The sequence below is a fragment of the Lissotriton vulgaris genome, chromosome 10 (assembly GCF_964263255.1).
Source record: "Lissotriton vulgaris chromosome 10, aLisVul1.2, whole genome shotgun sequence".
Lineage (NCBI taxonomy): Eukaryota > Metazoa > Chordata > Amphibia > Caudata > Salamandridae > Lissotriton > Lissotriton vulgaris.
Genome location: NC_141698.1, coordinates 164,212,346 through 164,226,289, shown reverse-complemented (window position 1 = coordinate 164,226,289; position 13,944 = coordinate 164,212,346). Strand labels below are relative to the sequence as shown.

The 13,944-nt window shown below is 38.8% G+C and overlaps 1 protein-coding gene across 1 annotated transcript in view; it reads right to left on the bottom strand.

The window, feature by feature from the left end:
- The window catches only part of LOC147684905 (17-beta-hydroxysteroid dehydrogenase type 6-like), a 92,338-nt gene that overhangs the window by 48,179 nt on the left and 30,215 nt on the right, over positions 1 to 13,944 (bottom strand). The window contains exon 3 of the mRNA XM_086940795.1: positions 5,096 to 5,354. Within this exon, the coding sequence (XP_086796921.1) occupies positions 5,096 to 5,354 (259 nt within the window). The remainder of the gene's footprint in view (positions 1 to 5,095; positions 5,355 to 13,944) is intronic.

Here is a 13,944-nt window from a genome sequence, read left to right as displayed (position 1 = left end):
GCCAAAGGGTGTTTGACCGAGTTAGTTAGCCTTTTATTTTTGGCTACTCTCTTGGTTTGACTTTAGCCCTAAATGTATTAATCTTATCAACTTGCTAAATTCTTCTACCAAAGGCCTCCATCATTGTCAATTGTCTTACTTCTCTGTTCTTTTCACTTCATTGTGGTTTTCACCAAGGATGCCCTCTCTCCTCCCTATTATTTACTCTTTCCCTAGAGCCCTTTTTGCTAACAATTTGTATGAAGTCAGGCATTAAGGGTTTTTAATACGGGGAAAACAGCTAAACTTTTCATTATATGCAGACAATATTCTGTACTTCATTTCACATCCACAAACTTCTCTACCAGTATTTTTGAATGAAGTTACAAACTTTGCTTCTCTTGCAGGATATAAACTCAATGCTGACAAACGTGAAATTATCCTTTTAAATAAACTATGTTTTCATGCCGATTTAGCTTCTTCTCACTGTCTTTGCTATCACGATAAAATCAAATACCTTGGCCTAAGGTTTAATGTTTCTTTAAAAGAGACAGTTTGTCTGAATCTGAAAGGGGTTTTCACAACCCTAACATCTCTTACATTTAGATGGAATTCTCTATTCTCATCTTGGTGGGGACGTTAGGATAATATAAAGATGATACTACTACCTATAATGCTTTTCTGTCTTTCTACTTTTCCTTTAATTATTCCCTGCCTTAATTTTAAAAGAATGTACTCAATTTCTTTCCAAATTTTTATGGAACAACAAAAAAATCTTGCATGTCTCTTCAAAAACTTAAATGCTCCAAACATATGGAAGGAGTTAATTTTCCCAATTTTCATTCTTACCACACAGCATTTTTTCTTAAACAATCCCCTTTTTCACTTATCGAAGAGGAATCTATTATTCCTCCCACCTGGGACGATATTGAAGAAAACATTCTTCATCCTTTTTCTGTTCGAGAAGGTTTATCTTTTAACCAGAAATGTCAATCCTTATCTTTCTCTATTCTAAAAAATGCATGTAAAATTCTCTGCCTTATTTTTGTCTCCCATCAGAATATCAGAGAACAATTTCTTCAAACCTCAATTTGGAATTAAACATGTTAAAATAAATAATAAAACTAATTTTTGCAAGTCTTGGCATGAAAAAGGTCTAAGATGATTCATCAACTCTTTGATATTGATTCTTGCCTTCTTTTTGCACTAGCTCAATCATACTTTCCTTGCCATCCTCATAGTATACTAAATATACATAACATTAAGATCTGTTGTATTTGATCATCTCCCAGATAATATCCCTTTTATTTCTCCTGTCCCTCATCTAGCCCCCTCCTACTGTTAAACTCTCCCTCAGCATCCCAAATATTTAATAAACTAACTACTTTTCCAGAAGATCCGAGATGAAGCAGATGTGGAACTGCAATGGAAAACTGACCTATATCCCTATTTTTCAATTCCTATAGGGCAGCTAATGCCATCTAAACGTTATTTTCTATTTACAATACACTCTTTATCACTGCAGCAGCTCTACATAGAATATATCCTACCTCCTCCTGTTGGTCCTGCAATACCACCCTCTGTGACCTTAAACATGTGCTATTCGAATGTCTTCAAATTTCTTTCCACATATCAATTTTGGTTAAAAGTCTGGAAGCAGATAAATTATACTTTTCACGCACACATCCCTTTTACTTTCACTAACATTTTTCTTGGAAGCATTTTAGAGGACTGCTCTTCTCATTCAGACAATGTTGGTGTACTGGATTTACTTCCTGCAGTTGCGTTTCAGCAATTCACCAAAGCATGGAAAGACTCTTCTAATACGTCATTTCAAGCCTGGTGGGATGGTGTCTGCAATATCCACAGGCTTGACACAGCATATGTGAATCCAATATCTCTTGCCATCAAAAAAGACCTTCTTTTGTTACCCATGATGACATTCCTGGACTTTTCTGCAAAGGCTGCCAGCTGCATAATCCTCAGATTAAAGAGGTACCCAAACCTCCATGACTCTTTATTACCAGTATAGATAATTGATCTAAAATTCTGTTAGCAATATGCATTTGTTGCTTATCTTTTAGCAATGTTATTATACCTTTGTCATTTCTTATTAGGATATTTATATTATTTACGTTCTTTTATTCTATTTTTTCCTTTAACTTCTTCTTCACTGTAACTATTTTCTATCGCTTATTATGTTCTCTCATTCTCCTTTCATCATAATGTGCTTACATGCTTGCATATTTATCTATTGTGTTATTCCATTTGCTAAATAAACTTCATATTTCAAACTTAAACATAGCAGCAGACGCCTGCTCCCTAGCTAACAACAGAAATACATTTAGTCATATACACCTCCACAGCTCTTTTACTGGTTTGTGCACCTGTCAAGATTTAGACGTACTAAAGTTCCTTCAAATTTAAGATTTGAGCAGGTCATAACCTATATGTCATCTGAGTGTGGATACATAGTGATTTGTAAGGCTATTAGCAATGCCAATGTACACATATTAGTATCCTATCCTTTCCTAAGAAAGGTACTGTCCGGTACTGAGTAACAGCACTTTTTGTTTTGAGCGGGAGAGTACCGGCACTTCGACAGAAATGTAATACTTTTAATTGGAGAGTACCGACACTTCTCAGAAACAAGCAGGTACTCCGTTACGGAGTCCCTGGACTTCTATTTTTCCATTTAAAGCACCAGCAAGGCCACGCAAACTAAGCATCCTATGATTCTGATGGCAAAATACTCCCCAGCTGATGGGTGGAATTTTGTGCGTAACTCCTTTCGTCCGATTTGTTTAAGTGGAGAAGCGTAGGACTGAGGCAATGGTGGTTAGAGTGTTTGAAGTGGTCTGGTCTGCTTCGTTCACAGGAGACACGCCCTACTCTTAGCTGTTTTCAAGGGGTGTTTTGAATTTGAAGCACAAGCTGCAGTAATATAGGACAGCTTTGGCTATTTGGCAGCTTCCAGAGGCTGCATTTGTGTCCTTTACTCCACCCAGCCCCCCCCCCCCCCCGGAAATAGCAGATGGCGCTGGGAGCTCTTTGAACTTTTGTAGCTTTAGCACAATGGACGAATGGCTGCTCTCTTTGAGGTGGGGGTCAGAGACGCACAAGCGTGCTAGCTCCACAACTTTAGAGTCTATATTCAGCACCTAGGAGGATGCTGTTTATATTTCAGCTTGTTTTCTCCAGTACTTTGCCTGCAAGTTTTTGAGAGTTATAAAATTCTGCTTGGTGATATTTCCTGGATTCTCATGGAATACTGACTTTGTTGCTTTTCTTGTAGATTAACCTTGGAATATAGCTTGGAATCAAGTACATGACATATGTTTTGTTTACTCATTTACAATGGATTGCCTTGCTCCAAGAAAACATTGTGTCTTATTATATGGCACCTCTTCAAAGGCATTGACATCTATACATATAAAAACGAAAGTATGTCTGTTTGTTCTTTATGCATTACTACACCATTCATCCGATCGGCATGAAACTTTGGGAAGTTGTTGAGTACACTCCCGCGAATGTTTCTAGCAAAAAAACTAAATGGTTAAATATCGGCCCCCAGGGCCCTCATAATCTTTCCAATACTGAACGTTTAGTTCCCGGTGCGACTTGCTTTTGCAATGACCATCTACAAAGCACAAGGACAATCGCTGCAAGTGTGTGGACTAGATTTGGAGAATCCGTGCTTCTCACATGGACAACTGTATGTGGCCAGCTCACGCGTCAGAACACCTTCTGATTTATTTGTGTACGCACCAGACGGAAAAACAAAAAAAATGTGTATCCACAAGCACTCTAATAAATTAATAAACAGAATTAAAACAACACTTTAAAAATTTTTCCATATTAAAATGAATAAGTTTCAATAAAAATGACACAATGTAAATTGAATGTTATCATAACAAGTTTCCTTACATTTCCTTTCTTCGGAGATCGCAGCAACGCACGACGGGTAAGCTAGTTTGTCTATAAATAATCAAGATCCTTTCTCAGCATTGATGCTGTACATTTTCTCTCACAGTGTTCTGAGAATCATCAGATACTGGACTAATGGTTCTTGAAAAAAGTATTTATTTAGGCACCTACTATACTAGTTTTGTGGTATGTATGAGAGTTTCTGTGCATATAGTCAAGAAAGCATATCTGCACCAAGGAAGAAAGTGTGGATGGTAATATTTTCTCTTTGCTTTTTTATCTTATAAGATTCATGCACTGTCAAAGAACCTTTAGCACAGACATGGGTAGTGGGTCATTTACGACTCTTAAAAAGAGTACTGCGTGATATTAGGTACATTAGGTGATAATTTTTTCAGTTGTTTTCTTACTGGCCTCGCTCCTTGCTGTTCTCTTCCGGTTACCTTTTCTCTTGCTTGATCACCCTAAAACACTGGACCTTTATAGTAAGCAGAATTCATCAAAACTACCTTCTTGTAGTTAGATGGGATTGCTCTTTCACTGCAATCCATATTTGGGGTGTAAGTGGGTAGTGCCAGAGACAAAGCAGGGGGAGCTAGTGGTAGATTTTAGTGACAGCTGTTTAATAAAAAGAATTAGGCATCTATACTAATTTTGTTTTAACAAATTAAGCACTGAATATTATTATTTGTCATCAATTTATTTACTTTTAAAACAACCCATTATCTCACTGAATGAACTAGTGTCTTCATCACACACTGCTAATTCAGTAAATGTAAACTACCCATGACTACAGCAACAAGCACACCACAAGTTTATTGATGGTTTATAGTTGCTACAGTCTTTTACTTTAAATGAAAATTACGCACCCACAAGAAAACGTAAAACGAAAGTGCAGACGGATGCTGTTTTTACGTCCTTAATGGGCAATCTAAGCTCAGATGGGAGTATCAAAAGCAGAATAATCTAAAGATACGCATGTTTTCATTTTGCGTACATCTGGAAAATTTACACTCCCACTTTCAAATTTCACCAGCCGCCACAGATGCCATCCTCTTTATTAGACGTTGCGGTCCACTCTCGATGCTTACATTCTGGAGAACCACATTTTTAATCTAGATATAGGCCATAGTTGATAGTCCAAAGCAATAATTAGCAAAAGATAAATTGCACTTTTTAAGACACTCACCTCAGGCTGTCAGAGAAAGCTTCCACTCCAAATTTGGAAATGCTGTATCCTCCTCCCAAAAGAGACAGCCTGCCTGCTATACTGGACATATTGACGATCCTTCCGCAAGCCTTCCTCACATAAGGAAGTAAGGCAAGTGTCACGTCGATCATACCGATCAAATTCACATTTATCACCCGCCTGAAGTCGTCCACCGACAGCCACTCATTGAGAGCTACTGGGTACGCAACCCCAGCATTGTTTACCAGGCCCCAAAGATCTGCACAGAAAAGAAGAAAAAAGGACAACATGTAAGACCTCTAGTGGTCTGAGAGTTCATAAATAATGCACTGGACCTCCCCAGAACTACAAGAGACAACACTCACAATGCAATGCTTAGTTTGTAAAAAAAAAAAAGAAAAAAAGTGCTAGGGCCCTCATTAGGAGGCCATTGCAGTTTCCACCACCCATTGCCGCTGCCAATGACAGTACCAACATAACTAATAACCATCACACTCACACAAGTATGACAATTCAGACTATTCCAGGCCCCCAAAGCTAAAGGAATGGCTTGGGAGGCAGACATTGGATCACTGACACAATATCGATATACAAAAATATTGAATCAAAAATATCGATGTAAAAAATATAGATAGTCAAAATATCAACTTTTTTAAATAGCTAAAAGTAATTTAAAATTAATAAAATAATAAATATAACTACCTTAAAAATACTTAAATAGCATTAAAACTAATAGATAATTAATTAAAAAAATACATATATATACAAATATAGTGACCAAGGGCGTGCTCCGCCCGAAACGCGTCTGGCATTCTATTTGTGTGCTGAGCCAGGCTGATGGAAATCCTTGAAATAAATGGCTTTGCACGCTGTGAGCAGGCTTCGTCTTTTGGAGGCAACTTTGTGTATTTAAGATGTAATGGCATGCCCTGCCGTGACGGAGCCCCACTGCACATCATGCGGGTTTGTAGTGCGGAGGACTAAGAGGCACTACAGAAACAGCGTGTTCACTTCGAGGTTTTACAATGTCCTGAACCTGACTGTGCTACACGTACCCACTGGAGTAATACTAACATTTTGCAGGACCAAATGGCGCCCACTGTGGTTTTATTGTGAGCGGACTACACAGACCAGAATACTTTTAAGCACACGCCCACTGAGGCGGGATATTTCAGTGCACAGGTGGTCTGCTCTTGCTGTTTGTGTCTATGCGGCAGTGACCAAGGGCGTGCTCCGCCCAAAACGGGTCTGGCATTCTATTTGTGTGCTGAGCCAGGCTGATGGAAATCCTTGAAATAAATGGCTTTGCGCGCTGTGAGCAGGGTTCGTCTTTTGGAGGCAAATTTGTGTATTTAAGATGTAACGGCATGCCCTGCCGTGACGGAGCCCCACTGCACATCATGCGGGTTTGTAGTGCGGAGGACTAAGAGGCACTATAGAAACAGCGTGTTCACTTCGAAGTTTTACAATGTCCTGAACCTGACTGTGCTACACATACACACTGGGGTAATACTAACATTTTGCAGGACCAAATGGCGTCCACTGTGGTTTTATTGTGAGCGGACTACACAGACCAGAATACTTTTAAGCACACGCCCACTGAGGCGGGATATTTCAGTGCACAGGTGGTCTGCTCTTGCTGTTTCCATCAGCCTGGCTCAGCACACAAATAGAATGCCAGACGCGTTTCGGGCGGAGCACGCCCTTGGTCACTGGCGCATAGACACAAACAGCAAGAGCTCACAATAAAAACACAGTGGGCGCCATTTGGTCCTGCAAAATGAAACAGCGTGTCCACTTTGAGGTTTTACAATGTCCTGAACCTGACTGTGCTACACATACCCACTGGGGTAATACTAACATTTTGCAGGACCAAATGGCACCCACTGTGGTTTTATTGTGAGCGGACTACACAGACCAGAATACTTTAAGCACACGCCCACTGAGGCGGGATATTTCAGTGCACAGGTGGTCTGCTCTTGCTGTTTGTGTCTATGCGCCAGTGACCAAGGGCGTGCTCCGCCCGAAACGCGTCTGGCATTCTATTTGTGTGCTGAGCCAGGCTGATGGAAATCCTTGAAATAAATGGCTTTGCACGCTGTGAGCAGGCTTCGTCTTCTGAAGGCAACTTTGTGTATTTAAAATATATATATATATATATATATATATATATATATATATATATATATATATATATATATATATATATATTACCTACTGGCAATAGCCAGTAGGTATAGTTAGGATTTTTTCTCTATGGAACTTTTGAAAATTCTATGCCTAATAACTTTGGCGTTTGTGGACGGAATTGGCTGAAATTTTCAGGAAAATGGCACATTTGGTTTCTGAGCAGCTCCTGTAAATTTGGGGGGGGTTCGTCAAGGGGGGGCCGAGAAAAAAGGGGGGTCCCAAAACGTGTTTTGCCCATGTTAATTTCCATAGGGCGGTTGGCCTCACTTTTAGCCCGAACGGCTGAATGGATTTCCACGAAACTTGGCAAAATTGTAGGGACTGTTAGCCCGATGTGCCTTTTCTAGGTCTCAATATATGTGCTTCAGCGAATTTTGAGAAATTAACGTTTAAAACAAGATATATATCTGTAACAGCGCTCCGGGCAGCGCTCCGGTTCGCGAACTTTTCGCGTATCGGAACTTTGCGAAGCGAAGCTGATTGGCTCTCCGGAGCGGCCGCCATCTTGTCTCTCGGTAGGATCGAGAGACAAGAGGAGGCCAAAACAAAGGGGGAAATTAAGGAAAGGGGGCAAGGTAGACCCCTTCTGACCCCCTAGGATTGATGAGGGGGATATTATAGAGCCACGCCGGGCCCCAAAAAAAAAATCCGATTTTTTCGCCGTAGAGACGCGTCTTGGTACGCGAACCGGGCAGCTAACCGGGCAGCTAACCGGGAAGCTAACCGGGAAGCTAACCGGCAGTGTAACGGGAGTCTGAGGAGTAGCTGATTGGCTGTCAACATTGTAAACAGTCCGGAGCGGCCGCCATCTTGTCTCTCGGTAGGATCGAGAGACAAGAGGAGGCCAAAACAAAGGGGGAAATGAAGGAAAGAGGGCAAGGTACACCCCTTCTGACCCCCTAGGATTGATGAGGGGGATATTATAAAGCCACGCGGGCCAAAAAAAAAAAAAAATCCGATTTTTTCGCCGTAGAGACGCGTCTTGGTACGCGAACCGGGCAGCTAACCGGGAAGCTAACCGGCAGTGTAACGGGAGTCTGAGGAGAAGCTGATTGGCTGTTATCATTGTAAACAGTCTGGAGCGGCCGCCATCTTGTCTCTCTGTGGGTTCGAGAGACAAGAGGTGGAAAAAAAAAAGGTGTAAATGAATGAAAGGGGTAAGGCAGACCCCTCCTGAACCCCTAGGATTGATGAGGGGGCTATTAAAGTTCCCTGGGGGGTGAAAAAAAAAATTGCGATTTTTCGCGGTAAAGGTGCTTCCTGGTACGTTAACCGGGCAGCTAACCGGCAGCGTAACGGGAGTCCGACATATTGTGTTTTTTGAACGTTTGTGATATGTGCACGTGTGGATTTTGTCTAATTAAGGTTAAAAAAATATATATATATCTTTAAGCGTGTTCTGGCGCGCTTACGTTTTGGGTTTGGTTTGCGCTGCAGAGACGATACGTCACGGTTATGCGATGCATCATGAGGCGTCTCACGGGCTACGTGATACGTCACTTAATAAAGAACATATTTTACAGCTATAGATATTAGCTTTTAAAAAACCAATGAAATTCACAGAAAAAACCATAGGTTATAGACCATATATAGTTAGGAATTTGCATTTACAAAACCTTGAAAATTCACTGAAAAAAACATAGGTTATAGACCATATATAGTTAGGGATTAGCATTTAAAAAACCTTATTTTATTTGCACAAAACCATTGAAATTCCATATATAGTTAGTTGCACTAACTATATATCGCGGACCCGCAATCCACTGCTAATGATGTCACATATTACATCATTCATGACATGGTCAGTGACATCACTGATGACATCACTGATGACATCTCAAATGACATCACTGATGACATCACTGATGACATCTCAAATGACATCACTGATGACATCACTGACATCTCATTTGACATTACTGATTACATCACTGATGATATCATTTATGTGATAATACATCTTCAGACTCTAATATAACCTTAGATACACTCAGTGTAAACAGGCACTCACAGACTGTCACACATCCATGGAGTTACTCACACACCTAGTCAGTCATGCAAAGAATCAATCACACCTCCATTTCCTCAACTATACAGTTATACACACCTTACTTATTCAAACATATACTAACACATATTTACTCTTATACAATCCTTGATATAAGTTCACAATGATTCATACAGCCACTCTCACATTCACTGGCTCTTATGTTCAGTTATTTATATATGTCAACTCTCACATGGAGTGTGTTTTACATATGTACTTACTTTGACATGTAGAACTGAGATATCCATTCACTCACCAATATACTCATGCACACAGTCAACTGTCCATACAGCTGTTTCTACATGCACTTTTGAACCCATACACCTAGGGAATCAACTGCTCACACATCTATGCACAGAGTTATACACCTCCCAGCCACCCACACACATACTCAGTCTCCCATACAAATACTTGGGCAACCATTCAATAACCCATATAGTTTCTGATATAGCTACTGATTTAAACATGCAGCAGTTTACAGAAGAACATAAATAATGATTGCCAAATTAAGACACTTTAATCACTAACCCATGCACTCAGTGAGACACATTTAATCATTCTCTCATACAGTCAGTCATGCACCTACTAAATCCTTCGTCCAGACATTTATACATCCACTCATTCTTCAATATGTAAGACATATTTTAACTTTACAGAAACATACAGTCACTGGGTGTTGTCATCAGTGATGTCATCAGTGATGTCATTTGAGATGTCATCAGTGATGTCATCAGTGATGTCACTGACCATGTCATGAATGATGTAATATGTGACATCATTAGCAGTGGATTGCGGGTCCGCGATATATAGTTAGTGCAACTAACTATATATGGAATTTCAATGGTTTTGTGCAAATAAAATAAGGTTTTTTAAATGCTAATCCCTAACTATATATGGTCTATAACCTATGGTTTTTTCAGTGAATTTTCAAGGTTTTGTAAATGCAAATTCCTAACTATATATGGTCTATAACCTATGTTTTTTTCTGTGAATATATATATATATACACATATATACATACATAGTATTAATAATAAAATATACAATATATTTACCATAGGATAGCGAGAGGGTTAAATTTACTATTACCACTCCAGTGAGTGCAACAGTAGAAAAAACATTGGATAGCGTAGCAGTAAACTTTACTATTCCCACTCCAGTGAGTGCAACAGTAGGGAAAGCATTGGATAGCGTAGGGGTAACAATTACTATTCCAACTCCACAGAGTGCAACAGTAGGGAAAACGTTGATAGCGTAGTGGTAAAAATTACTATTCCCACTCCAGAGAGTGCAACAGTAGGGAAAACCTTGGATACCGTAGGGGTGAAAATTACTATTCCCACTCCAGTGAGTGCAACAGTAGGGAAAGCATTGGATAGCGTAGGAATAAAAATTACTGTTCCCACTCCAGTGATTGCAGCAGTAGGGAAAGCGTTGGATAGCGTAGGGGTTAAAATTACTATTCCCACTCCAAAGAGTGCAACAGTAGGGAACGTAAATACTTCATATATGAATGAAAATTAATTCAATATTAATACCAATTAAAAAAAAGTAAAATAATTATTAGTTTTTTATAATAAATTAATTTCAACAAAAATAACCAATAAATAAATTAAAAGGTTTAATTATTTATAATTAAATTACTTCCCCCCTATTCCCCTATAAACCCACAACCCACTACTGAAAAGAAATTAATACAATTAACAAGATTAACATTTAATCAATTGATTAAAATTAATTACCAATTATATTTTAATTACTTACCAATTATTAATTAATTAACAATGAATTACCAATTAATCAATTAATTAAAATGAATTACCAATTACATTTTATTTAATTACCAATTAATATTTAATTAATAATTAATTCAAAATAAATAATAAATAAACATATTTAATTAATTAATATTACATTACTTCCCACCCTATTCCCCTATAAACCCACAACCCGCTACTGATTTATATTACGCAAAAATAAAATACCATAAAATTAATTAAAATAAATTATAAAATAAATATACACTTTTCAAACATATAGTAACATAAAAAACACTTAAAAAAATTGATATTAACTTACTTACCTCTAATTCGAGATTTTTGTTGTCTATATTCTGTCCATTCAATATTTTGTCCATTCTATATTTTGGAATCAATATTAATGCTATTCTAGTCGATATTTTTGTAGTCTGTATTCTGTCCAGTGAATATTGTGTCCATTCTATATTTTTGAATCGATATTAATGTAATTAGAAATAAAAAACTCGATATTTTTACTGTATACCGCAGATATTAGTAATTTTAAATGCATGTTAATTAATAAACACCTGTTGTTGTGCCCAACACTAAATTAGATAAACAGCGTCTCCATGTGGCAGATTGTTATAAATGCCAGGGGGGCCAATTAAGTGCCATTGGTCGGCATCAGAAATCACCAGCTCCAATTAACCACTGCCACAGTGGAACTAATAGCTTTATTTTACTGTAGGAGACTTCAACGCAAAAACTATTGTCTCAGATCAAGACCTGGGGGAGTCGGTAATGGTTCAAGAGCAGTTTCTCTTAAGGTGGGTATTTATGGATGAAATTAAACAAATAGTTCAAAATATGAATCCAGCTATGTAATTTGGAGCCCAATTACTAAGTATTGTTACATCCTGCAACTGTCTCCTGCCTTGCACTTTTTGTTAATGAGTCATTTCAAACAAGTGATGTATAAAAAGAACTTAAAAGATCTTGGATCACACATCTTCGATCACACATCTTTGAACAAAAACCTAGGCTCAGATTTACTAAACTTTCAGGCAATGAAGCACAGCAAGGGAACTTATTGCGCTGTGTCGCATAAAAGGGGGAGAGCAGAAATACACAATATTTACTAAGATAAGGCAAACGTCTGCCTGTGCGCTGGTGCTCTTCTATTAGCCTGGCACTAATGCAGGCACCCTTGCGCCATGCCGCAAGGTACCAGTGTTTTTTTTGGGTTTTTCTTTTAGTCCTCATTACGCAACAGTTTAAAGTAAGGAGTTTTCAGGGGCCCTTCTCAGCTTCGCGGCATCTCTGGGAGAAGGAACCCCTTACATCCGTATACTTGTAAGGAGGAGGTTTCTTGTTTCGTATTGGGCTGAGCTAGCCATTATGGCTACTCTTGCAAGCCTTCCTCAATATTGTTGCGATAGCGTAATCATTGGACATTACAGTGGAGTACAATGGGAAATCCAGGTATATTACTACCACGGTATATTTACGTTATATGTACCCCACCATTTAATTCACCTTCTATGGAATTCTTCCCAAATATCCCAAGATTTATATTTTTTAGAGCCAAACTTCTTATTTTTATCAAGGTTAAACACTTTCAAAACTGACACCAGCCGTTCGTTATGGGTCGGAGGGACAGGGTATATCCATTTTACACAAATCTCTCTCCTTGCCAAAAGAATCAGTATGAAAATTAAGTTCTGTTGGGCTTTCGAAAAGGGTCTTTCTGCATTCATACTTGTGACCCCAAAAATAACTAAGTCCATACTTAAAGAAAGTTGTCTTCCAAATACCCCATCTAAGGTAATACCCACATCTTTCCAGAAGCCATCAAGACTGGGACATCGCCAGAACATATGTAGGTCGTCAGCCATCTGTAAACCACATTTTGGGCAGCTCTTCACTGTGGCCCCGTTCAGTTTGGATAATCTTTTCGGTGTCCAATAGGCTCTATGTATAGTGAGCAAATTATTTCTTTTGAGAGCAGCAGATGTTACAATCGACCAGCATATGCTCATAGATACTTGCCATGAATTGCTTGTATCCAGCGTCGGCAGGTCTTTTCCCCATATACTCGCTGGAATTCGGAAGTCGTCCTCCCCTGCCGAAATTAGGGCCCAGTACCAGAAGGATATTTCTTTCAAAAATGGTTTAGTCGACTGCATCTTTATTTCCAGGGAGTTATTACCTTTCCTAGTTTCTTTGAGGGACTTACTCCAACTCAATAGTTGGTAGTATTTGAATCTCGAAAGAGTGGAGTTCGTACATTGCGACAATATTTCCCATTCCAGAAGTTTATTTTGAAACATGAGCTGTCCCCATTCTGTTATTCCAGCAGATTTTAGAGGGATCGCTAAACTGTCCCTAAGGCAGTCTGGTGTGGTCTGAGAATCCCAAATCGGGGCCTTATCTCTATAGAAGGGGATATCTACTGTAGACCTGACACAGTACCATATTCTAGCGGCTGATTTCAGGACCTTCAATTTAATTTTTTTAAAGAACTTCGGATGACCGAATTTATACAAGAAGTGGCTGGTGTTATTTGTTAAATTTTGTAGGAAAAATGGGTAGTTTTCGTAAGGGCCCAACAACACTCTACTACTTTTAAATTGAAAGGCCCTGCAGTATTCTAGGAGGTCTGGACTAGCTATACCTCCCTGCTCTTTAGTTCTCCTTAGTTTATGCCATGCAATTCTTGGTTTTTTAGAAGACCATATAAAACTAGATAAATCTCCCTGCATCTTTTTCATCTTTTCTCTATTAAACTCGAGCGGGATAGCGTTAAAAATAAAGATGAATATTGGTAAAAAATTGCCATTTTCATTATGTTAGATTTGCCCAGGAATGTTAAA